The sequence below is a fragment of the Neolamprologus multifasciatus genome, chromosome 3, assembly GCF_963576455.1.
Source record: "Neolamprologus multifasciatus chromosome 3, fNeoMul1.2, whole genome shotgun sequence".
NCBI classification, from domain to species: domain Eukaryota; kingdom Metazoa; phylum Chordata; class Actinopteri; order Cichliformes; family Cichlidae; genus Neolamprologus; species Neolamprologus multifasciatus.
Genome location: NC_140441.1, coordinates 28,078,483 through 28,105,024, shown reverse-complemented (window position 1 = coordinate 28,105,024; position 26,542 = coordinate 28,078,483). Strand labels below are relative to the sequence as shown.

The 26,542-nt window shown below is 41.4% G+C and overlaps 1 protein-coding gene across 1 annotated transcript; it reads left to right on the top strand.

Moving 5' to 3' along the window:
* The first annotated feature begins 5,041 nt into the window (after positions 1-5,041).
* Positions 5,042-20,317, top strand: supt16h (SPT16 homolog, facilitates chromatin remodeling subunit). The gene is made up of 24 exons (XM_085153865.1): positions 5,042-5,426; positions 6,435-6,527; positions 7,091-7,261; positions 8,698-8,850; positions 8,941-9,087; positions 9,384-9,535; positions 10,224-10,396; positions 10,988-11,078; positions 11,154-11,227; positions 11,310-11,422; positions 11,630-11,695; positions 12,874-12,972; positions 13,360-13,475; positions 14,695-14,848; positions 14,998-15,125; positions 15,272-15,534; positions 15,650-15,768; positions 16,982-17,220; positions 17,315-17,390; positions 17,515-17,684; positions 17,799-17,928; positions 18,097-18,223; positions 18,382-18,456; positions 19,112-20,317. The coding sequence occupies exons 1-24, from the start codon at positions 5,361-5,363 to the stop codon at positions 19,207-19,209; spliced, it is 3,093 nt and encodes a 1,030-aa protein (XP_085009991.1). The 5' UTR covers positions 5,042-5,360; the 3' UTR covers positions 19,210-20,317.
* Positions 20,318-26,542: the final 6,225 nt, after the last annotated feature.

The window sequence follows — 26,542 nt, the reverse complement described above, 5'->3', positions numbered from 1 at the left end:
AAAGAGGAAAAAGAAAACACCTGAACATCTCAGTGTCCTTTGCTCCCTGCTTGTAAATCAGATGTCACTGCAAACATAAACACAAGCTACACGTGATCTCTCTAATGGGTACCTGCCTCTACCTGTGCTGATGCTGGCATGACTAAAGCAAACCAAGCAGCAGCAAATATGTGAAGCAAGGCAGAAGGATATACTCATAAAATGAACAGAATCATAAGAATATAAGACCACGAGCACTGCAAATGTAAGAAACATACGTTGACATCAAATGGTATGTAATTTGAAATCTATATGAAACAATGAAACATCTATTTTTTCCAATATTTTGTAATAATGTTTTAATGACTTAGTGTCACAGAAATCATAGTCATATACAACACTGATGTTTTAAATGGATGATTCCTCATTTGATGAGGACATTTACACATTTGCTGAGTCATAAATTTGATGCCAGTGAACCTTTTTTAAAAGCCCCCAAATCCCCTATGAGCAAGCACTTGGTGACAGCGGGGAGGACAAACCCCCCTTTAATGGGGGCAGACCTCCGACAGAACCGGGCTCAGGAAGGGGTGGCCATCTGTTGCGACCAGGCGGCGTTTAAATGTAATATGCGCAAAATTCCTCGTTTTACGCACGACTCCTCATGTCGGCATGCTTGGTTACACGATCACAACAAAATGACTCGTATTTTATCTACTTTCAAATCCATTTATCATAAATGTAACAAATAAAGTGTTTAGAAAGTTGCCACATACATGTAATTTTTTTAATCTTTTTATGTATCCATCTATAGAACGCTGCATGTTATAAATCTGCCTGTTTTGTTTTTGTTTTCTTTTTTTAAACCTGCCAGCAAAAAATGAACCTAAAGTATGTAATGCAAGGATGTAATCACTTTCAAGAGGGAGCATAAAGTTTGACTTTAAGTGACAATTATGAATCACAGATTCTGCAGGTCATTAATCAATGTAAAAAACTAAAATAAAATGTATTTTTAGTAACACAGCACACAAATATGGAAGCAAGATGTGTAATTAGGATTTATTTAAAATAAATATGAATTAATTAGTGCAATTTCTTTAACCATAGAGAGAATGACTAAATCCTTCAGGACATTGTCACATCAATGCACTGAACTCACTACGTTATCCCTCTAACAGCCTCAACATGTTCTCACTGTAATTTCCCCTCATGAATGAATTTATGCTGCACTAATCTGAATGTTTGGAGGGAAATCAAACACATTTTACTCGCTGTACTCAAGCTGACTTACCTTTGTTTGAATGACGGCGTACTCACGTGGTCTAAAAATAGCCAAATCTTGTACCCAACCCTTGGTGAATTGGATGTGCGCCTCCAGAGATTTATAATTTATAAACTGGTTCGCCGTGTATGCGCTGACTCCACAGACAAGGTACGAGAATATATCAGGCTCCGTCAATACCGGTTGTTCTTCAGGGTTTCTACTCCACTGCCGTATTTCAAACGGGTCCACATTTCCAAAGCAGGCTATTTTTTGCAAGTACCGTCTCTTTGCATCTGGACGCAATCTGACTCTATAAAGTCCTTTTTCTTTTGAGCTGCTTTTAAGTATGGTTTGTAGCGGTCTTCTTTCCAACACAGTGTGTTTGTTTTGATTCGTGGCCTGCTAAAATGGTGCCGCGCTCCCACAATGCATTGCGGTGTGACAACTCCAAAGCCCTATGGCAACCATTGAGCGTAACTCTTCCCAGTCATTCATAATCTGAGCTCTGCGTTCGTGACATAATTGAAGGAATCCCTGCTCACACCGCTGACTCACACACTCACCGGTGATATCCAGACAGCTTATGATATTTTCTCAAACTGCTGCGCTGAGAAAGTTTCAAAGAGCATGCTGTGTGAGACGATAAACATCCTTTAACCTTTTAACCTGTGGCTCAGGCGAGTCAGTCACTGCAAACACATTTGTATCATCAAGTGTTTGTCAAATGAAAAGGATATGTTTTTCTACAGTTAGGATCATTTTCTATGTGCAGTAAATTGCATCATCTGTGTTCAACCATACATTTTGTAATTGTTATAAACAGAACAAATGTTTTCTCAATTCACTGCTTGATTCTTAACTTGTTTAAATGAAACATGATGAAATGTCATTGCATTATTTTTTTAAATGTCCTTTGCAGTGCATGTGTCTGCATTGTAACTTACTAATAAAACGTCCTGTGTGTACTTTGGTGTGTGATTTATATTATTTCATTGCACATAAATCATAGTACTTTTATTTTACAGTTACACACAGCCTTATATCTCTTCTTGCTGATGTTGTTTCCAGTGTAAGTAACTTTAAAGTGGCTGCATGACAAATGTTCTTAGGGATTAATAAAGTATTCTGATTCTGATTCATGTGTAGTATTTAATGATTCAGTAATGAATGAATCTTGACCTTCTTGGAAAACCTTTCACTTCATTTGAAAAGCAGTGCTGTGTGAAGCTGCCTTGTTGGCTGTAATAATTTACAGATGAAGCATCTCCTCTCTTGTCATGTGCCATTCATTCCTATTCCCTCTGCTTTACTGCTTCCATGATGTTAAGCTGATTTTAAATACTGATCCGATACTTCCTGGAGGTTTTTATTGTAGAAAGACTCTTTCTGATGAAACATCAGCTGAACTTGTCATATCAGTGTGCTAAAGGAGGTATAACATCTTTTCTGACATGCAGTGGAGCCCTGAGAGTCTGAGACCAAGAGTGAGAATCCTCTTCTTTATTTAGGTTTGAATTTAGTTTGGACAAAGTTTATTCTGAAATGATAATATTGACTTAAAATGTGATGGAAAACTTTAATCTGTTAATGATCTTTTCTCTGTTAATGACAACACTCTGCATGGATGTGTGTTTATACACTGCTTTGCTTCTAATCAGAAGATTCAATTAACAGAGAAGATTTTTCTTATTCTACCAAAGTCGCCGTGGAGAAAGTGTTGCATCCATGCTTGTTTACATGGTCACAACAAAATGACTGATCTGTTTCAGTTATGAGCTTTCAGTTGATATCACCTTGCAGGGTGACTTCACAATGACATCACAGTTCAGATATTACGCTATAAACAAGGTATAGCATCACAAATAGTGAAATAGGTGAAATAGAACCCATGAGATGGAGCAGGTGCCGCTGTTTCGGACAATGCCACGACGCAGGTATTGACGCAAACATGCGAGGTCTACTCGCCCCGTTCGCAGACGCAGGAGACCCCACAAGGCCTCCGGTGTCCGCTGACATGGGGGAAGATGCCGTCGCAGACATTAGACAATTTTAATAAACACGTTGCAGGTGTATTAAAACTTTAGTCCAATGAATTTCTTTTAGATGAGTGTGTTTGTGGGTTTGTTTTTTGGAAACATAGTGTTTGGATGAACAATTGCAAAAATGATTGTCGTACTAGAAGACTCTCCTTTCCCTTTATTGTTTCAACCAATTATTTAATTTGTCATTATTAACATTAATATGTATTATCAGTGTAATTATGCATTTGTGAATGTCTCCTGTTGTCAGATATCCTGTTTGGATCGTCCACTTTGACTCTTCACAACGTGTGTTATATTCTGTTAAATATATAAACCTGTGAGTAAAGGAAACTGATACTCACACTGAGTAAAGCACCACAGTAAATAGTGATGTTGTTGCACCACAGTCATGTTTAAAGTCCTCTTTAGTGTTTCTGGTTATTGGGAGCAGAGTGTTTGCACCACTCAAAGCAACTTGATCACCCAAGTACAGAATCAAACAGGTTTTTAAGCACTGTACTAAAGGCACGGATGGGATTTAAACCCATGATCTTTGGTTTGGTGAACATAAGGATTCCTCTGAAGTCATGAGTATTTGGTCTTATTTGGAACAAGTTCTGAATGTTGTGGGACAAAGATTTATTTGCTGCTTTGTATAGTGTTTGCGCAGGTCTGAGGTTAACCAATCTTTAAATTTGAGAATATTTAATTTGATAAAAAGTGGATTTGATGGTTCTCTGTAGGAAAATATGTTCATTAACATTAATTGAAAAATTCAAGAGGAATGTGATATAACAGTAAAGATGAGCTTCAATAATATAATTGGTATCGTTATTATAAATATTATTCTATTAATAAAAATAAGGTTTATTAATGAATAATTATTATTAGGAAAACATGTTGATTAACATTCATTAACGTCTTTAAAAAATGACTTCCTTATTCTGCAAAACGGAAATACCAGGTCTACTCAGTCAATAAAAACAAGCTATATAATAGACCTCCGTACGTTAAGACATTCAGCTCCACTTATTAAAACATTTGTGTGTTTTTGTACGTTTGAGCCTGAATGAATACTGTTCACGCTGTATGAATCAGAACACCTCCGAAATGAATTCAGACTTGTGTACCCAATTCTTCTTTTGAAGGTAATTAAATCATGCTGTACAATCATGCCACCCTGGAAGAAAAACGGTTCTACCGAATAATAAAATGTCCCAAAGGTACCATGATATTCATGCCCATGATTAATGTATGCACTCAAACATATACAACTAATAAATTAAATAAAAATCTGCGTTAATTTTAGTCAATGAAAACCCGACAAAGAATGTCATATAAAACATCTCCCTGCAGAGAAAAAGAATTGAACTGGGAGAGCTTCACGGGCGATACGTAACCACTGCTGGTATCGCGAGAATTACGTCAAATGAGTCGTTTGATGACGGTGGCGGGAAAACCGCGGTGGCGGGAAATGCAGCGTGGTCAACACTAGACAGGGGGTGCTGTTGTGCAGATAATGTGTGAAATGCGCCACAAAAAATAATACTAAAATAAAATAAAATAAATAAAAAATAAGAAAGTAAAAATTGAATCGAGGTGAAATAACGCGATTGTTTTTTCTATTATGTTTCGGTTGGTGTGAAAATATAATGAAGCGTTATGTTATGTTTTACGGTTTTAAATGGTTTTATAAAATCTGATGTGTGAAGTCTCGGAGGGGGGAGGGAGGAAAAAAAAGACTGAAGGGGAGGGGGGGTGCTGTGGACTTAATTATAACAGATTGGTGTGTACGTGGTCGTGTGTGTCGAGTAGGAGGTGGGAAAAAAATACAATTTTAATAATTTCGCGAGTTTTAAAGCAGGTGAAAGCGGGCTGTAAGGTTAGCGTGTGCTGTGTTTTTACATGTCTCTTCAGCTCAGAGGGCCGCTGTTGTATAATTATAAGGGAAGCAGCAGCATCTCGTGGTGGTATTTGGAGCCCAGCAGGCGTGGAAAGAAAGTGCGTTGTTGTTAGTTGACACTGCTCATCATCCTCATCCGGCCTGCTGCGAAGCGAAGCCGGGAGCTGGAGTTTGAAACGGAGCGCTCACAATGGCGGTAAACCTGGATAAGGACGCATACTACCGCCGGATCAAGAGACTATACAGCAACTGGAAGGTAAAATAAATAAAATATAGTAAAGGGGTAGTTGATGTGAGGCGTGTGTCCGCTCGGTGTGCTTTAGTGGAGAAAAGTGGAGCTGCTGGCGACAAGTTAGCCGCGTTTTTCTTGCCCGAGCGAGCGCACTGTTGTTGGGATGAACGGTGATGTGTCCCTCGCTCAATACCAGGGCGAACACTGGTCGCCACCTGAGCTCTTTTATTCCTTTTTATTTCACACACGAACCCAACCTTAGCATCACCCTTATTTTGTTTTGTTCTTGTCTCTACTGGCAGGCTGGCTGCCTCTGGTTAGCGCACCAAAATCGCCCCATTCACCACGCTAACTAGCATGCTAGCATGTTAACTTTACTCCAAGCTAACTTATTAGCCGAGCGGCTAACTGTGCAATAAACCAGCCACTTCTGATTTAACACTTAAACTGAGATGAAGCCGTGCTGTGACGGTCGTCAGGCACATAGATGTGCCTGACAGGTGGCTAACTGCACCACTTGTTTACATTTACTGCCACTTCGCACTTGGCTGCATGCTAACGTTAGCTGGCTAGTTAGCATGAAAGTAACGCCAGCATCCTGGTGACATGTGCAAGATGTCCAGAGCTGCTTTCTTTATTACCGCTCTCACCTTTGTTTGAGGATTCCTGCGTGAATTATTTTAATCTTAAGTACACTCTTTTCATAGGTTGAAGTACATTTTAAGAGCGGCTGGCTCTTGTTGCTGACTTTTCAGCTCATATTTGACCCCATGTCACGCTCTCAGGCTGCTTAACTGTTTCATGTGCATTGTAACTGCCATTTAAAGCCTCCAAAGCACCTTTAATGGGACTTAATATAATACAGCCGGATATCCTGAATGATAAACTGCATTAGCTTTGAGTTGTGTGGTTGTGCCACTACTTCCCCAAAGAACAAGTCCAGATGGAGTAGGAGCACCTCACTGTGGACCTCATATGCTCTTTATCATCTCATGCGTGACATCAAACTGTGTGTATGTTTGTGTTTTGCAGAAGGGAGAAGATGACTTTGGCAAAGTCGACGCTATCGTGGTGTCTGTGGGTGTTGATGAGGAAATTGTGTATGCCAAATCCACAGCCATACAGGTAAGTGTGGAGCAGCATGTGAAAGGAAGGCAACACCTTCCTCTGTGCATTTAGGAAGGGAAATGGTTGTTGCAGAGTGACTGCAGTCAGTTTGAGCTATTCAAATGACTTTAATGAGCTGTTATTTTTATTTTTTGTTTTATTTGTTTTTTGCAAGAATCTCAGCTGCCATTGAGTATTTGAAACTTAATTTAACAAAATTGACTCATCTTGGGTGTGGCTTAAATCTCTTTTGTAGTTCCCTAAAGTCCTCAAGCACGTTGTATCTGTTATATGTTAGATAAACATTTTACAGCGCTGTTGCATCCTGTGCCTCCAGAAAAGCAAATGTAATATGCATCTACAACCAGCTGTCCTTGAGGGTTATTCAAGTAAAAATTCATTATTTAGCTCCAAAACAGTAAAACGCCACCAAATGCAGGAATTTACGCCCTTCTCCCCAATTCCCCCCAAAATAAAAATAAAAAAACCAGCCCTCAAGCTTCTCCCGTAAGTCCGTGTTTAAATTTGTACTGAGATCCCCCCCCCCCCCCCCCTTTTTTTTTTTTTTCTCTCTTTCTCAGACGTGGCTGTTTGGCTACGAGTTGACCGACACCATCATGGTGTTCTGTGACACCAAAATCATCTTCCTCGCCAGCAAGAAAAAGGTGGATTTCCTCAAGCAGGTGGCTATAACTAAAGGCAACGAGAATGCCAATGGTGTCCCGCCCATTACCCTGCTCACCAGAGAAAAGGTAACGCACGTGAAGTCGCCTCATATACACACACATGGAAGTTAGTGAGAGAGTGTGATTTTTTTTTTTTGTTGTTTTGTTTTTGTTTTTGTTTTGTTAATGGCTAGGTTTATCCAAAAAGAGGAATCTGATTTGTTATCGAGCGCTTGAGAAAAATGGAAAGCTTCCTCTTTTGTGGTTTGAGTTCTTCAGACTTTTTTTTTAACTTTATAAATCACATGTTCAATCCAATGCAGTTTTGTTTCTCATCTGTCATCCCAAAGTGGTTTTTATTGTAAGGTAAAGCTCCTGCAGTACTACAGAGAAAACCCCAACAATCGCATGACAAGCATTTGGCGACAGTGGGAAGGCAAAACTTCCTTGTAACAGGAAGAACTTCTGGCAGAACCAGGCAGAAGGGAGGGGTAGCGATCTACCATGAATATTTGGTGGTGAAAGGAAGAAGAGAGCCAGAGATTAATAATAACTAATAGCTGGTTCAGTTTGGAGGGTATGAAGATTTTTAGCCACGTATTTATCTGCTGACTTTCATCTTCAAATCTAGTTTCACTGCATGTGCGTTGTTATTATTACTCGTTTTAATTTACAACAGCAGTAATTCCAAGGCAGTTTATTTTGTACGAGTCGTACTCATAGGTGATAAAAGACTCCATGAGAGGAGCAGAGCAGGACTCAGGCAGCGGTCATGATCCTACAGGTGGACTGGTCTTGTATCAGTTTTCTATTTTGAGCTTTTTAGCACAAGCCTTTTTCATATAAGCACTTTTTCCTCTTCTACCTTTTTCTGCACTTTGACTACACTGTGACTGCTCTACAGAGGTGCAGTCCAGTGAGGTTTTACACAAGCTGTCACGTCAACATCTTGGGTTGATGCGGTTATCTCACGTCCTTCCTCCTCTTTGGACACCCCCTGCATGCTCGAACTGCTCAAAGCAGGTGGAGGGCTTGTTTTTGAGGGCCTTCTGCAGAGAAAAGCAAGGGTTGTAGAGGGTGGAGTAGTCATACTTCAAAAACTGCATCCTTCTCATGCATGTGGCTGCCACTTCCACAAAAGGACTGTGGTTAATTGTCAGGCTGTAGCTGGAGACGAGAGACCACACCAGATGCAGCCGGCACAGAAGAGATGGTCGTGTGGAGAGAAGATGACTCAGATGTGATGGTTTTGCACTCGGGTGGAGATGGGAGAGGCAGGTTTCTTTCAGATTGCAGAGAGCACTATGTTGGGATTGGCAGGAATCAAAGTTTCTGCGAATGTGCTGAACGTTAAACAGGAACATTAGTGCCTGTGTTCTACCTCGTCGGTGGTCAACACATACCTTGTGTGGGATTTAAAATGTTTTAAATCCAACAGCCTTGGACGAGGGGAAGGCGGAGTGTGCTAAAAATGATTTTCTTTTTCCTTTCATCCTTTTATTAGTGTATTACTTGTCTTTCAGAACGAGAGCAACAAGGCCAACTTTGACAAGATGATCGAGGCGATCAGAGGTAGCAAAGAGGGCAAGACGGTGGGTGTGTTCAGCAAAGACAAATTCCCAGGAGAGTACATGAAGAGCTGGAATGACACGCTTTCTGCTGAGGGACTGGAGAAGGTGAGGCGCGATCCCAACACATCGGCCAGCTCTGTGAATGTTACGCTCCCGTTTCAGTCGTGATCAGATGTACTCTGCTTCTGTCTGCAGGTGGACATCAGTGCTGTGGTCGCCTACACGATGGCGGTGAAGGAAGATGGAGAGCTGGCCCTGATGAAGAAAGCGGCAGCCATCACCAGCGAGGTTTACTCAAAGTTTTTCAAGGAGCGCGTGATGGAGATTGTTGATGCTGATGAGGTGAGGGGGGAGGAGCAGCTGGACTCGGTGTCATTTTGTGTTTTCAAGCTGTGTGTTGCTGTCTGCTTTCAGTGCTCAGAACAGCTTAAGACAATTTATCCATGTCATATCATAGTGTTTGCATCACTTTTTGGTCATCAGTATATCGGTAGATTATGAAGGTCCAGTGTAGCACAGTTTGTAATAACGCACAAACACTCTCAGATTAGTTTTGGAGACTCTGTCCCTGAAGGTGTAACTAATACTGGAGCAGCCGCCACACGTCTTTATTTGTATCTTTTGCTCCTCTCCAACAGAAAGTGCGTCACAGCAAGCTGGCGGAGTCGGTGGAGAAGGCCATCGAGGAAAAGAAGTACCTGGGCGGTGCGGATCCATCCACCGTGGAGATGTGTTATCCTCCCATCATCCAGAGCGGTGGGAACTACAGTCTCAAGTTCAGCGTGGTCAGGTGTGTGCAGGTCCAGTCTCACTTAAAGCCAGGAGGCATTTGCAGCTGGTTTTGTCACAATTAAATAAATTGGTTTTGGTAGTGCTGGAAATGTATTAATTTGTTTTGTTTCTTAAAATAAATTTTTTAAACAAAACTCTCTTTAAGATTCACGTTCACAAGAGCTTCAGGGTTGGTCCTAGTTGATTTTCAAGGAGTAAAAACTTAAAGAAATCCAAAATCAGAATTTTTGCAGAAATCCAGCAGCCTTGAATATAAGAAAAGTTTACATTTTATGGGAAACATGTAGTGCAGCATTAGATGAGTTGATTTATGAGTCTTTAGCCACAGCTTGATGTTTTTACGGTTTAATCTTTGATGTGAATTAAAGTATTCGAGTGTTAATGAGCTTCAGAGATGCTTTCAGGTGGATCTCAGTGCCGAGCTAACATACCTGGCGACACACCTGTTTAGCACCCAGATAGATGAGTTGTGCTAATCATTTCTAAACTCAGAAACAAAGCAGCATATTCCCTAAAATACTGAGCTGCTCTTGAACATTTTGTTTGTTTTAAATCGGGTAGGAAAACACTAGGATTTATTAAATGCTGCCTAAGTACAGCTCACAGATTATAGATTCAGTCAACAGGACAAGATGAGGAGCAGAGACCAGTTATCAATGACCCTCTATCGTCCCCTCTCTGCGCAGCGATAAGAACCACATGCACTTTGGTGCCATCACGTGTGCCATGGGGATCCGCTACAAGTCGTACTGCTCCAACCTGGTGCGCACACTCATGGTGGACCCCTCTCAGGAGATGCAGGACAACTACAACTTCCTGCTGCAGGTGGAAGAGGAGCTGCTCAAGGAGCTCAAGCACGGTGAGTTTAGGAGAATAGCAATGGAATAACTGGGAGCGAGCTGGTTTGTGCTCTGTTCTGTAATCTTTGCGCAGTGCAGGGTTTCAGAGTTTGAAGCACTGGGAATAAAGTCTGTGTTCAAATGCAAAAACTCAGGTCACCTGAGTAGCATCTTTAAAAAAAAATGCTCATTGCTGCTTCTTGGAGGGATGTGATCTGTTCCATTGGTTGATTTGTTTGTTAGCAGTCTAGTGCTCACAGTCTAAGATGTTCAAGTTTCGCATATAACAGCTCAAGTTGCTAACACTGGATGAGTATTTTTATTAACCTTCATTGACAGCGCCAAAGGTCAGAGAAATGCGTATGCAATGCTTCAAGGTCAAAGGTCAGACATCGGTTTAGCCCTCGCTCTTTGGGGGGAGCTGTGCTTTTGTTTTGTTTAAAAAAAAAAAAAAAAAAAAAAAAATCAGGCTGTCTTGCATTATGAAAATCAGTATCACATATTTTACATTTTAACTGAACCTGAACTGCAACTTGTTAATGAGTTTTAGGCTGCAGGAGGGAAGTGTGTCAGTGCTGTCTGTGTGTAAACCTCCTGCATGTCCTCCACAGGAGTCAAAATCTGTGACGCGTACAATGCAGTCATGGAGTACATGAAGAAAGAGAAGCCGGAGCTCGCGCAGAAGCTGACCAAAAACCTCGGGTAAGTACCCACAGGGGCTTTCTTCTCTCGGACGTCCTCAAATTCAGAACACTTATGTCTGTTTCCTTGTTGTAGTTTTGCGATGGGGATCGAGTTCAGAGAAGGGTCGCTGGTTTTGAACGCCAAAAATCAGTACAGACTAAAAAAAGGTGAGACTGTCAACTGTGTTAAACACACAGGTGGTTTTATGCATTAGTGAAAGTTTCTTAAAGAAGACGTTGTGTCCTTCAGGGATGGTGCTCAGCGTCAGTTTGGGTTTTTCTGACTTGGTGAATAAGGATGCAAAGAAAGAAGAGCAGAAGAAGTACGCCTTGTTTCTTGGTGACACTATACAGATCAATGAGGTAAGCAGCCCTGTTGGAGTAGATCCCAGCAAACGTCTTTGTCAGACAAGCAACAAAAACATAAATGTTAATTTAAAAAAACAGTAATGACTGGTCTGTACACACTGTTAAACACATACGTGTGCATCTGGTTAAGTTGCTGTCTTCATGCTGATGCTGAAACATGATGGTCAATCTTTTTGATGTCCTGGTGTGTGTGTATCACAGGAGGAGGCCGCCACAGTCCTCACACCGGTGAAGAAAAAGATCAAAAACGTGGGAATCTTCCTAAAGGTGCGTGGTCACTGTGTCCGCTTTCTATAAGAGTCAGGAGCTGAAGAGGAGTATTTACGTCCTTATACATTTATAATCACGTATTATATGGACAGAGGTGTTTGGGCCACACCTCTTAGGGTTGCTGTGGCTCTGGTGGTTGACTGAATGGTACTGCTGCCTATGTATTATTTATTAAGCCATATATTTATGGCTTGCCACCACAGATTTTAATAAAGTGTAATTTCTCTGTTCACCTCATGGTGGCAGCACCATCTGATCCATGTTGCAACCAAAATAAGGATAAGACTTACAATACACACAATAGTAACTCACATTTAACATGAGCCTGAGACGCTGACGTTCAGCAGCTTCACTGAAGTTTCACGTATTGCTGACCGCTTTGTCGTTGTTATTTTATTCTCCACATGTGAGCGAAAAAGTAGATTTATTGTGTTTAGGCTTGAACACAAGTGATCGCCATCATGACAGTTCTTGTGTTAGTGAAAACGAAGTGGGGTTTTTCTTCCCCATTAATAAATACAGTACTTTTGGAAAGTGTTTGGACACTCCTGGTGCACTTTAAAAGCACTGTGTAATTGGGTTAGTGATGCCTGTAGTACAGCCCTGCTTTCAGTTTCTAAACAGCATATGTGATAATATTTAATGTGTCAGTGCTGAGCTTTCACTCTGGTCAGTTTGTTGTTGTGTGTGGACTCCAGCTCTGGAAATGCAGTTTGTTGCCCCTTTGAGAGCTTCGTGGTAGAGCAACATGAACATGCTGCAGGTTGTTGTTAAAGGAGACCATGAGGCTTTGTTGGGGGGAACGTGGGAAGGAGCAGCAACTGGACTTTCAAAATAAGAGGGAGGGGTTCAAAAGTGTGTGGAAAAATGCTAAAACAAGGACAAAATACACCTGGGCAGTTTAGCAGAGTGAAGTGGGGAAATGCTGATGTGCCATCCAGATGTTCATATTCATAGTTTGTATATTGTGCATTCTCAGCAGCAGCACCTGAGATGCAGATCTCGACTTTTCATAGATATGTTTGATGTTTATATGGTTACAGATGCTTTCTGTGGTGCTTCACCTTTTCTGTCACCGTCTATGTTTTAAGTGTTAGTGTGGAATTCTTTGTGCGCTGAATCTGATTTAAATAAGACGGAGAGCAGGAAGTGAACGTTGTTTTCGCTTCTTGTAGAATGATGACGAAGAGGATGAGGAGGAAGAGGTCGACGACGCAGAGGAGCTGCTGGGGAAAGGCGCGCGCAGCGCCGCTCTGCTCGCAGACAGAACCAGGGTAAGTGCGGGCGCATGCGTCGCTCAGTGTGTGACTGGTGTTTTTTGTGATTTTTGCCGCCTTGACGGAGTTTTGATAACTAAGAGTGTGAATGTCTTTGTACTCTATCAGCTACTTGGGAAGGTAAGTATTCATTGTTTTTTCCTAAAATCTCATCAGCTGAACTGGTTTAGTCTCAAAAATCCCTTTGCTGATGGGAATGAAGTTGTCATTTTTATTTGAGTGACACTTTTGTGTTTGTTTGTTGTCCATCCAAAGCTTTAACACATCTGTTCTCTGCATGTGTGTTGTGTTTTTCCACCTTATTTTTTAAAAATAGTTTTTAAAACAAAACATGGTCTTGGTGTCTCCGTGTGGTCACTCAGTTGTGTCTTTTGTCAAACTTAGAACGAGATGACGGCAGAGGAGAAGAGGCGGGCTCACCAGAAGGAGTTGGCCAATCACTTGAATGAAGAAGCGAAGCGCCGTCTGACGGAGCAGAAAGGAGAGCAGCAGATCCAGAAGTGAGTCGGTACTCTCACCATCCATAATGAACTGAAACTATCAGGTGAAGAAACGGCATGAATGTGTTAAAGAGATCCACTCCGGTTAAACTAGAGTGGGGTGAGTCAATGTAGTGCTCAACCACGCAAATGCTTGCTGTAGGTTGTAGGACACTAGTAGGTGCATTGCAGTCCAGATCTGGACCCAGACTGGTCTGGTCTGTACAGAGGAAACGCACAGACCAATCATTTACATTGTAACTCATCCCACATGATGCTGCTCAACCAATCAAATTGTTTATTCAGAGCATTTGCGAAAACAGAAAACTGAAGTTGTGAAGCTGAGATGGTTTACGCGTGAAAGAAACTCAAACCAGACCTTTTTTCAAATGACGTAAATTGACAAGTATTTTATTATCGGCGGACCCTCGAGGTCATTGTGATAATTAATAATAAATAATGTTGAACTCGTCTTAATTTTACTTTTCTAACTGGACCTCCTTAAGTTTGAGCTGAAGGCTCCTGCCAAAGATGATGTAAAACCTGGAGTTTTGTTGAGCTGAAAAGTGGAAACCTTTAGGGAAAAGTGTTTAAAGGCCAGCAGGGGGCGGTAGTAAAAGACTTTGGTCCTGTGTGACACTAATAACCTGTGGACCTTTTTGGTGTCTGAATTGGATCGTGTGAATAAGAGCAAAGTCACAAAAACTTTGATTGTGTTTGTGACTCTTATTTTTCTCTCGCACCCCACCTGTTGCTGGGGGGGGGGGATATCCTGCATTTCTCAGCTGGCAAAATCGCTTATGGTATTGCTCAGCAGTCTGATTTGTTACTCTTTGAGCTTCAGTGAAACTAAAGTGCAAAACAAGCAGGAAGTGGGAGCCTTTTGCCATCAAAATAAAAGTTGTGCCTTTTACAACGTGCTGGTCCGCTTTTGTGCAAGACGTGTTATGAACTGCTCTGAAGTGATGTGCGACAGGCTGTCTCATTGCTGCTTTGATCGATGTTGGTGTCAGCTGAGTGTGAGCGAAAAGATGTGTGGGGTGTTTAGCTTTATTTGTTTTTTGCACGACACACAAGAAACTTCAATAAGTGCCTAGATTTGTGGTTTTTTTGGGTTGTGGTTTTTTTTTTTTTTTTTTTATAAATAAACCCAGGACAGAGAAGTTGGCAGCAGAACTGTAAATTCTGACTTTTAATTAAGTTTCTCCTGATTAAGCGACTCCACTCTGCTTCCTCTCAGGGCCAGGAAATCTAACGTCTCCTATAAGAACGTGTCTCAGATGCCCAGAGAAAAGGACATCCGGGACATGAAGATCTTCATCGACAAGAAGTATGAGACTGTCGTCATGCCTGTCTTTGGCATCGCCACACCATTTCACATCGCCACCATCAAGGTACTCTTAGCTTATACCTTCTATTGGGGGGGGGGGGGGGGGGGTCTACCACAACTACATCCAAACCAGTTGCACTTACGTACACAAAGAGTCTGTGTTACCTTTTTGGTTTTAATTACAGACATTTTTCTTGCGTTTGTGTCTTTTAGAACATCAGTATGTCTGTAGAAGGAGACTACACCTACCTGAGGATCAACTTTTACGTCCCTGGCAGCTCACTGGGCCGACAGGAGGGAAACATCTTCCCCAACCCTGAAGCCACATTCGTCAAAGAAATGTGAGTCTGTCCAGCACTTTCTATCAGCATGCGTGTAGATTTCTCTGCTCACACCTTAGCAGGTCACTGTGTGTGTTTGTTGTGCTGCAGTATTTGAAGGAGCAGATGTTCCAATAATCCTTTTCTTTCCCTCGCTTGCCTCTCAGCACGTACCGGGCGTCCAACCTGAAGGCTCCCGGCGACACATCGGTGCCCTCCACCAACCTGCAGAACGCCTTCCGCATCATCAAGGAGGTGCAGAAGCGCTACAAAACACGAGAGGCCGAAGAGAAGGAGAAGGAGGGCATCGTCAAGCAAGACTCGCTGGTCATCAACCTCAACCGCAGCAACCCCAAACTTAAAGACCTCTACATCAGACCTAACATCGCACAGAAGAGGATGCAGGGCTCGCTGGAGGCTCATACTAATGGTGAGGACAGCAGTCAGTGGGAATGCTGGGAAACGAGGATGCCCAAATCTCGGGAATGTTGTCGTTATAACTGGGAATCTATCTCTCTCTCCCCCTCCCTCCTTCCCCTGCGCAGGTTTCCGTTTCACGTCGGTCCGAGGTGACAAAGTGGACATTCTTTACAACAACATCAAACACGCCATCTTCCAGCCGTGTGACGGTGAGATGATCATCGTACTGCACTTCCACCTCAAGGTATGCTTATTCAAAAATGCACCCTTAAAATATCTGGAGACTTCACTTTCATCTGTGGTTAGGGCAACACTCGATCATCACAGGGGCAGCAGGTGTCCGCAGAGCTCTCTGCTCATACCTGCTGACTGAGTTTTCTTTAGTTTTTGTTTGTGTCCTTATCACTGATGGCAGCATGAGACTGTAGCAACAACTATGCTAGGAGGTCTGTTTTTTCTCTCCTGTCAGTTTGATTTGCACCAAAGCAACTGAAGTGTATTGACAGCGCTCTCTGCTTCCTCACTCGACAGACTGAACTTTCACAGACTTTGTTCCACACTGTGATGGTCATGTGCTCCCTTAATTTATTTTAACATTGTGTGTGTATATAAGTATATTTGTGTAAAATCAATATTACAAACCCAAACGCTCAGTGATGTAATATCATCAGAGCTTAGAGTTGAGCTGTGATGAAAAATAAAATGGTACTTTGACAAGGTTTACAGTGTCAGGTTAGTTGTTGATCTAAGGAGCTTGGAAAGAAAAGCGTCTGAACTTAAGTTGCTTGAAGACATTTCAGCTCTCATTCGAGAAGCTTCTTCAGTTTAGGGTCAAGTGGTGGAGAGTCCCAGATTTGAGCCCTGTGGGTGTGTTGCTGATGTTAATTTCACCTCTTATGAAGGAGTTTAAGTTTTTGAGACCTCCAGTAACTATGGTGGCCCTAAGAGGGCAAACACACTGCAAAAAACATGCAGAGCACAACAAATACTGAAAACAAAAAGTTGGCAAAGCTCCCCAAAAAAATTGCAAACAAAAGAGAACTGAAGTGATTTAGATGGATACAATAAAAAGATGGAACAGCTGTGGTGAACTACTGAGGGCAAACATGCATCTACAGTCATTTATGACTAATGCGATTAAAACACACATGGTTCTTCAACATAGAAATGTGTGTTTTATTTATTTATTTACTTTTATTTGCTGGTATTTTCTTAAGTTGCAGTACTTTGCAGAGACTTAACACTTTGCAATAAAAAAGAGGCTTGTAAAAATCTGGCATTTTTGAGATTGCGCTTAATTGATCTTTTATTGTATTAGGCCTCAGTTGCACAGGCCTAGACACCAGTCGGTGACCGGTTCTTCAGTGTATTCACTCATCGGCTGTTTCTCATTGTGTTTAAGCGATTCCCTTTAAATATTCTGAAAATGGTCTAAAAACTGTTGCGTTTCTCTCCAGAACGCCATCATGTTTGGTAAGAGACGCCACACAGATGTCCAGTTCTACACAGAGGTGGGCGAGATCACCACAGACTTGGGCAAACACCAACACATGCACGACCGAGACGACCTGTATGCCGAGCAGATGGAGCGGGAGATGAGGCACAAGCTCAAGTCGGCCTTCAAGAACTTCATCGAGAAGGTGGAGACGTTGACTAAAGAGGAGTTGGAGTTCGAGGTGCCCTTCAGAGACCTGGGGTGAGTAAACGAGGCCGTCGGGAACCGATGCAAACGTGCGAGGACAAGGTGGACACCCCTGTGAGATTGTGGCCCATGCCTCTTTTGTTTGCAGGTTCCAGGGCGCCCCCTACAGGAGTACCTGCCTGCTACAACCCACGTCCAGTTCTCTTGTCAATGTTACTGAATGGGTGAGTGAGCAGCTGGCACTGAGCTGCAGACGGTTCAAAGGTTTAATCTGTGAAGAAAGCTGAAATGTGTGCAGTGACCTGCCGGCAGTTCAGTCTGTTAAAAATCTGTTTCCTCCGTCTGCAGCCGCCGTTTGTAGTTACTCTAGATGAGGTGGAGCTGGTTCACTTTGAGCGCGTGCAGTTCCACCTGAAGAACTTTGACGTGGTCATCGTTTACAAGGACTACAACAAGAAGGTCACCATGATCAACGCTGTGCCCGTGAACTCCCTTGACCCTATCAAAGAGTGGCTCAAGTAAGGCCAGTCGATTTAATGAGTGACTTAATTTTTAATGCATCTAAAAGAATATCTCGGATGGATTATTAATACTTTTTTTTTTTTTCTCTTCTCCGTTTTTCTCCTCTTTAGCTCTTGTGACATCAAGTACACAGAGGGCGTCCAGTCTCTGAACTGGACCAAGATCATGAAGACCATCGTTGACGACCCAGAGGGGTTCTTCGAGCAGGGAGGCTGGTCTTTCTTGGATCCAGAGAGCGAGGTGAGTTCATGGTTTCATAGCCTAAGCAGACATTTACAGTTTTAAAATGTTCCATGTTCCCAGTTTTTCCTTTCAAGAACTCCTTTCACGTCGTAACACAGTGCTGAGAATAAAATAGCGGTTGGTTTTGTGATTACATGCCTCTCTGCGTGCCATGTTTTGCCTCAGGGAAGCGGCGCCGAGGAAGATTCAGAGTCAGAAATGGAGGATGAGACGTTCAACCCATCTGCAGATGAAGAAGAAGAGGAAGAGGAAGACAGTGATGAGGATTACAGCTCAGAGACGGAGGACTCTGGTATGATTTCCATGGGCCAGTTTGAACCTCTGATGAATGAAATGATCAATAAAAGCTTGAGAAAACAATTTGTACCTGAACAGCTCTTTGCCTTGAACTCACACTTGTACACACTGATGAACCAGATTTTCTTTTTTTGGGGGGGGGGTGTGATGCAGATTACAGCGCGTCACTGGGCAGTGAGGAGGAGAGCGGGAAAGACTGGGATGAACTGGAGGAAGAAGCCAGGAAAGGTTTGTATTTGTAGACTGTGGTTTTTCAAAACTTGCACTTGAAGAGCGTTCAGGGCTCGCTGTCAGTGTCCACATACTCAAAATAAGCCTGGCATCAGCCACTAGAGGGCACCAAATGCACACAAACCCCACAGTACTCATGTAAAAGCAAACCTTTCACATCTGCAGCAACTGTCATGTGACTAAATACAAACGGTCTCTTCAGGAATCACAGATTTAAATATGGCTGTTAACTCACGAGCGCTTCAATAGTCACACCTTTTTAGTTGGCCATTGGCTACTTAAATATTTCTGTTAATCGCATGGCAGCAACTCGATGCAATCAGGCGTGAACATTACCTGCCGAAATTCAGACTGAGCATCAGAATGAGGAAGAAAAGTGATTTAAGTGTGTTTAAAAGTGTTTGTTGTTTCCCACGTAAATATCTCTGGAGTTTACAGAGAATTATATAAAAAAATAAATAAAAGAGAAAATATCCAGTGAGCAGCAGTTCTCTGAGAGAAACTGCCTTGTTGATCAGACTGCTTGAAGGCTGCAGACGAGCATCTCTGAACGCACATGTTGGGATGTGGTGGAGGAATCTGCAGTATCAGCCACGAGGGTTGATCACAGCACAGGGCTGTTTCATGGTTGTTTCTGTTTCCTCCCCTGCAGCTGACAGAGAGAGCCACTATGAGGACGAGGACACCTCCAACAGGAAGAGGAAGGTGCGGTCATCAGCCCCGCCGAGCAAGAAGAAGCGACGGCACTAAACGTCCCAAACATCCATTCATACTGCCAAACCTGACCCTCCCTCCCACCACGGCCGGCTCCCCACACTTCACACAGACACACACCTGCGCTCAGACACACACTGTGTACATAGACGTAGACACCGCCCCCTTTGTTTATTTTTTAGTTGTTGTCGGTGAAGTGTCATGTTGAAGAACCAGCAGGACAGCCACACTTCATTCATTACTTCGTTTTCCCACCTTCGTTCATCCATCCATCAGGGTTTATTGTCTGTGTGTGTGTGTGTGTCTGCGAGTGTGCGCGAGTGGTTAAATGGGTTTTTATTGCAAGCATTGTTTATTTTCTGTTAAAGAAAGCTGAGTTTCTTAACTAATGGATAATAAATAAAAAGACTTGACATCTCCTCTGCCAAGTGTTTTATATAAACTGAGAAATCTGATTTTTTTTTTTCCCCTCTCATCTTCCCCACCGTGTCCACTTTTTTTCCCTCTTATTTTTGTCAATGTTTGTTAAATTGTGGTAATAAGATGGGGAAAATGTCCTTTATTTTTTAGGGATGGGAGGGGGCAGATGCACGTTTTCTAATTATTTTACCTTTTTTTTTTTTTTTTTTAAGTGGGATTTATGAATGGATTCGGACACACACTTCAACCTCGCACTTATTCTCCTCTCTGTCCCCTCCTCTTTTTTTTTTGTTTTTCTTCTTTTTTTTCTTTTTGGTCAGTCTGAGTAGATATGATGTTGTACTGTTAATTCTGAAAATTCTGTTTTTGTTTTTGTAATAAAATTAAAAGGAACTGTAGTTTGTTTTCACTCTTCTCTCTTTCACACACTTTCAGTTTTGCAGATTAGTCGTTGTGTACTTACTGCCGGTGTCGTAGACCACTGCCTCTTTTCAGTCGTGGGCTAAGAGCAGTGCTCTTGAGCATTAGTTCTCCAGGCTTCTGGAAGGACAGGCTGCTTTTATAACCTCATTTTCACTCCAGTCCTTGTACCCGACCGTTTTCAGAGAAACATGTTTCTTAAGCCACTTAAGAAAATGCTGACTTGTGAGTAATTCAAACACAAAAACTAGCCTAACTCAAAGGGTGAACAAGTGTTGCCTACGTGAGAGACGACTTCACAGAGAACCATTTTTTAAAAATTGTATCTTTAGGCATTTAGTTACTAGCAGCCTGATGTAAATATGTGATTTGTTCCCATTTCATATTGTTTTATGTGAAAAATACCAAAGAACAGTTTGATAGACATAAAATAGTGATTTTTTTTTTTTTACACCAACAAGGTGATTCCTAAAGAACTGTTGGCTAAACACTTGGCATATCTCTGCATGAGGCACAGTGTGTTTTTAATAAAATAGGTAGTGGAAGTGGCTCTCCTGCTACTGAATCTTTGTACGTGCCTTAAAAAAGTATTTATACTCCTTGAGCTTTTACACATTTTGTCACAGGCACAAACTTAAATGTTTGTTATTGAGATTTTCTGTGATAGACCAACACAAAGTAGCACATGATTGTGAAGAGGTACGAAAATGATACATGGGTTTTCTAAATTTTAAGCAAATCAAAATCTGAAAAGTGTGCATTTGTATTCAGCCGCCTGTACTTTGATACATCTAAATAAAACCCAGTGCAATCAGTTGCCTTCAGAAGTCACCAAATTGGATAATAGAGTTCACCTGTGTGTAATTTAGTCTCATAAATACACCTGCTCTGTGAAGACCTCAGTGGTTTGTTAGAGAACATTACCATACCACCTTTATTTATAAAGCACTTTAACATAAAACTAGAGTTCACAAAGTGCTGTACATGCAAATAGCACAAGTAAAGTTAATAGAAATAAGATAAAATAGATTAAATAACTAAAATAAATGAAAACATGTTAAAACAAATTGAGTCAATCCCTTTAATCAGTGCCAAAGGCTTCAGCGAATAAATATGTTTTAAGAAAACTTTTAGTCTCAGAAAGAGAAGAGGCCTGCCTAACGTGCAAGGGCAGATCATTCCACAACTTTGGAGCAGCTACAGCAAAAGCACGATCACCTTTAAATTTATACTTAGTTTTTGGTACCTTAAGGAGCTGCTGATTGGCGGACCTAAGGGAACGGGCAGGTGTATATGGTTGTAGTAGCTCAGAGACGGGGGGGGGGGCAGGCCATTAACAGATTTTAAAAACAATCCTAAAATGTACAGGTAGCCAGTGGAATAAAATTAAAATGGGGGTAATGTGCTCAAAATTTTTTGTTCCAGTTAAAAGATGAGCTGCAGCATTTTGCACAACCTGCAGGCGCCTAATGGACGCATCACTAACCCCACAATAAAGTGTTACAATAATCCAGCCTAGAAGCAGCAAAGGCATGGATTACTGTCTCAAAAAGCTGTTTCGATAAGATGGGCTTTATTTTGGCTAATTGCCTCAAATGAAAAAAGATCTTACAACAGCTCTGACCTGGCTTTCAAGTTTAAGATCTGCCTCCATTTTAACTCCCAGATTAGTGATGACTGGTTTAACATACTGTGCCAGCGAACCAAGATCTATAGTAGTGGCCTCAGAAGCGCCACCAAGAAACATCACTTCTGTGTTCTGCTCATTAAAATGTAAAAAGTTCAAAGCCATCCAGGCCCTTATTTCATCAAGGCATCTGAGCAGAGGGTCTACTGAGAAGCCATTTATCTTTTTAAGTGGGAAATAAATCTGGGAGTCATCAGCATAACAGTGGAAAGAAATCCCATGTTTTCTGAAAATAGACCCAAGGGGTAGGAGATATAGGGAAAAAAGAAGCGGGCCTAAAACTGAACCCTGTGGGACCCCACACTGAAGAGAAGCAGCAGAGGATACAAACTCCCCGAGTTTCACAGAGAAAGTTCGCACAGTCACCTGAGTCAGTTGCTAAAAACACATCATTAAAAACTCTTAAAAGGGCAGATTCGGTACTATGTAAAGCTTTAAAACCAGATTGGAAAACTTCAAAAATACCGTGTTCTTCTAAAAAGGACATTAATTGCTTGTAAACTACCTTTTCGAGAATTTTTGATATAAAAGGCAGTTTGGAAATAGGTCTGTAATTTGCAATAATATCAGGATCAAGAGCAGGTTTCTTGAGTAGAGGCTGAATCACTGCATGTTTAAGATTGACAGGTACAACACCAGAGGACAGACTACTATTTACAATGGATTGTACAACTGGCGCTATAGTGAGAAAAACCTCTTTGAAAAATCGAGGAGGGAGAGCATCATAAGGGGAACCTGAGGGCTTCAGGTGAGAAATCCTGCAGGCAGAGCAAAGAAACTGGCTCAAACCTGTCAAAGACAGCAGAGCTAGGGACAGGGGTAGAAGGGTTGAGAACGGACTGGTAAATCTGCGCTTTCACATATAGCACTTTATCAATAAAGAAGTTTAGGAAGTTTTCACAAATTTCCTGAGAGGGCTCGACACCAACAGTCTGTGGAGCATGAAGGACCCTGTCAATAGTCTTAAATAAGATATGAAGCTTACGACAATTTGACTGAATAATAGCAGCAAAATGTTTCCTCTTAGCATCTTTTACAGTCTTCTGATAGGAATTCCAGTAGTTTTGTAATATTTGGTATGACACCTGAAATTGATCCTTCTTCCATTTACGTTCAGCTCTCCTACACTTTCTTCTGGCAGCACGGGTGTCTTCATTCAGCCAGGGTTCAAATTTGGCTTTAACTTGCCTACAGGTAGAGACAGGTAGATTGAGAGTTAAAACAAGATCCAACGTGTGCCCATATTTTTGTGTAGGCACAGACACAGGTTGCACAAGATCAAAAGAGTCAATAAGATTTAAAAAAAAGTCCTTTGCCATTGGCTTGTCAGGGCAGCACACGTGAATATTGAAGCCCCCAATAATAAGGACATGATTATATTTTGGCATAATTTCAGCCAACAGATCATAAAAGTCATTTAAGAAGTCCTTATTGTATTTTGGAGGTCTGTAAACCACAGCACAGAGCACTGTGTGAGAGCGACCCAGCTCAAACACACTCAGTTCAAAGCTACTAGGTGATGTTGATAAGGGCAGTGGTTTACATTTATACTGCTTCTTAAAAACAACCGCTAGTCCTCCTCCTCTGCCTGATATTTGAGGAGAGTTTAAAAAGCAGCAGTTATCTGGTAAGAGATCTGTGAAAACGCTGGACTCACCGGCCCACAACCATGTCTCAGTTATACCGAGGAAATCCAGTCCTTGGGCCATAAATAAATCCTTTAAAATAAAAGTGTTATTACTCAGCGATCTAGTGTTCACCAATCTAAACCTGGAGGAGGTCAGCATGTTCGTGGCTGACTGCGATGAGGGAGGGAAGATGAGGGAAAATCCGTCGCGGCTGGTACATCTGATCCGAGCCAACAACGGGCACCAGCCAGGCATCGGTGGGCTCCAGAGAGCGCGGAGAAAAGACATGATGAGACGGAGCCGGGGAAGAGCGCACCAAGTACACCTTAAGTTTCACGAGCAAACCGCTTCGTCTGAAATGCTTTCGACGTGAGGCTGGGGCCAGGGTCCGACAAAGGTTAGCTGGTATCCCAGATAGGAATGGAGGTAACGTCTTATGTCCAGTATAAGTTGCATTGGTAAGATCACTGGCAACTAGTCGGAGGTCCAGCAGAGTTTGGCGATTGTACAAAAAAAGAGAGTTGACTCTAGCAATAAAAAAACAACACAAACAAACACAACATTAGAGAACATTAGTGAACAAACAGCATGATGAAGCCCAAGGAAGTCACCAGACAGGCCAGGGATAAAGTTGTAGATAAATTTAAAGCAGTGTTAAGTTATTTAAAAAAAAAAAGAAAAAAGAAAGAAAAATTCCCCAAGCTTTGAACATCTCAAGGAGCACTGTTCAAAAGTGTGCGACAACTGCAAACCTACCAAGCCATGGCCGTCCACCTAAACTGACAGACTGAGCAAAGAAAGCACTGGTCAGAGAAGCTTCCAAGAGGCCCATAGTCACTCTGGTGGCATCATGCTGTGGGGATGCTTTTCTTCAGCAGGGACACGGACTCTGGTCAGAGCTGATGGGCAAAATGGATGGCGCTAAATACAGGTCAATCCTGGAAGAAAACCTGTAGGAGGCTGTGAAGGAGATTCACCTAACAGCAAGACGATGACCCTAAAATTACAGCAAGTGCTACAAAGGAATAGTTTAGATGAAAGGATATTCGTGTTAGAATGGCCCAGGCAAAGTCCAGACCTAAATCCCATTGAGTATCTGTGGCAAGACATGAAAATTACTGTACACCAGTGATGGGAATAACGGCGTTACAAGTAACGGCGTTACTAACAGCGTTACTTTTTTCAGTAACGAGTAATCTAACTAATTACTATTCCTATCGTTACAACGCCGTTACAGTTACTAACAAGAAAACGCGTTACCATTTTTTAACAAACAGACGGTTGAAGCTGTGTCCAGCTTGCCGCATCTTATATCAGTTGCAGGGGAGTAGCTGTAAGTAATCTGGATGCTACAGCTTTAAGCAGCTGCGCGCGCTCCCGCGGACGGTAATCACGATCACTGTCTAGCACAGTGGTTCCCAAACTTTTTTTGCTGGGTCCCCCTTTGTTTTACAAGAAAAATGTCCCTCCCCCGCGCACACACGCACGCACAAACACATCCTTTAACCACACACACCCATATTTTGCTCCATTGTGGTTTATTTCACACCTCAAACATTTAGTAAACAATGAAGCAAATACAAGTAATCTGCAATAAATTACAGGTAGTAAGAAAATAAACTACTAACTCTTTTACACTACGTCCACACCTACACGGGTATTTTTGAAAACGCAGCTGTTTCGTCCTCATGTAAACGGCGTTTGGAATCACCGAAAACTGAGATTTTTTAAAACTCCTTTTTTGCGTTTACGTGTGGACTTAAATACAGTAACAAAGTATTTGTATCTCATGACTTCCCACCCCTGACACCAAACAATTAAAGTCTTTAACATTACCATGACATCATTGCTGTTAAAGGGTAGTGACACCTTGGCTCATGTGATTAGGTAGAGGATCATGAGGGGGTCCTTTGTCCCTCTTTGGGGTGTCACTCCCACTGGGTTTAAATCTGGGACTCTCCACCATTTGACCCTAGAACTGAAGAAAGCTTCTCAGATGAGAAGTGAAACGTCTTCAAGCAACTTAAAGAATTCCAGACGCTTTTCTTTCCAAGCTCCTTAGACTAGTGATACATGAAACACTACTAACAGAAAGATGTAAATATAAAGAAAATTAAAGCTCTTCACTTTATTTTATGCTGATCACCTGTCCATCCTCTTTTAGATGACAGTGTGTTGTATGCACAGGTCTCCCACAATAGATATAAACCCAAGAGAGATAAAGGTAAGTAAAGTAAAAAAAGAGAAAAACATTCATTTTGTTTTGTATTTGCACTTTTTTACACACCAAGGAAAACTGTTTAATAAGTCAGGTTATGATTTTTAACCAAGAGGTACAAAAATGTACAGAAATAACAGAGCTTACAGTGATAAACCACAGTATGAGATTTATTCAATTCAAATAAGTTTTACAGTAAGTACATTTAATCCTAAATCACCTTTAACCACCAAATTATTCTTTATTAATTCTTTCAGATCAAGAAGAAGATCTGTGTCTGTAAACCAACTGAACGGAGGACAAAACTGAGTTTATGTCATCTGAATTGAACAAACCATTGAAAACAAAACTGATAATAACCTTATTCCCCTTTGTATGAAAACAAAAAATGTAAAAGAAGATTGAAGTAGTTTTGTTTTCATTAATAGATTAATTATCATTTGATTTATTTTTAAAATCCTGTTTTACTTTTCACTCTTTTTTGATTAACTGTTTTATAAATTAATAAACATATTTTTGCTTTTTTTACTTCCTGTAAGCATCCAGCAGTTTTAATTGTGTTATCTGATTATGTGCATCATATAAACCCTTTTTTATATAAATTTGAAAATCATTACATAAATTAAAATTCGCTGGGATGCAAATGATAGTCTTAGCTGTCTGTAACGGTTGTTAAGTGAGTGAGTTTAAAGGGGAAAAAAAAGTGGTTCACTGCAGGCATTTAAACTGTATTTTCAAATTATGAAACCCTTACATTAAGTAAAACTACCATTAAGATATCTACATACAAGTAACAAATGGTGCAATTAATATTATTTATTTATTTATTCATGATCAGGATTGGGGGTGAGTGGGGTCATATGAAAATGCTTAGAAAAGTTATAAAATGGGTATCAGCTTTTAATAATCCCCCAATTGCATCGTCTAAAAGTTCGTAGTCTGTGAGGGCTGTTTGCGTAGTTGCTCATTCCCACTAAACACTGGACATCGGATAGA

What these genes read in the sequence shown, in the direction of transcription:
- supt16h (XM_085153865.1), top strand. Translation starts at nt 5,361, where the DNA reads ATGGCGGTAAACCTGGATAAGGACGCATACTACCGCCGGATCAAGAGA. An exon ending in GACTATACAGCAACTGGAAG is followed by an intron (nt 5,427 to 6,434) that starts GTAAAATAAATA and finishes TGTGTTTTGCAG; the next exon opens with AAGGGAGAAGATGACTTTGG. An exon ending in ACGTGGGAATCTTCCTAAAG is followed by an intron (nt 11,696 to 12,873) that starts GTGCGTGGTCAC and finishes CGCTTCTTGTAG; the next exon opens with AATGATGACGAAGAGGATGA.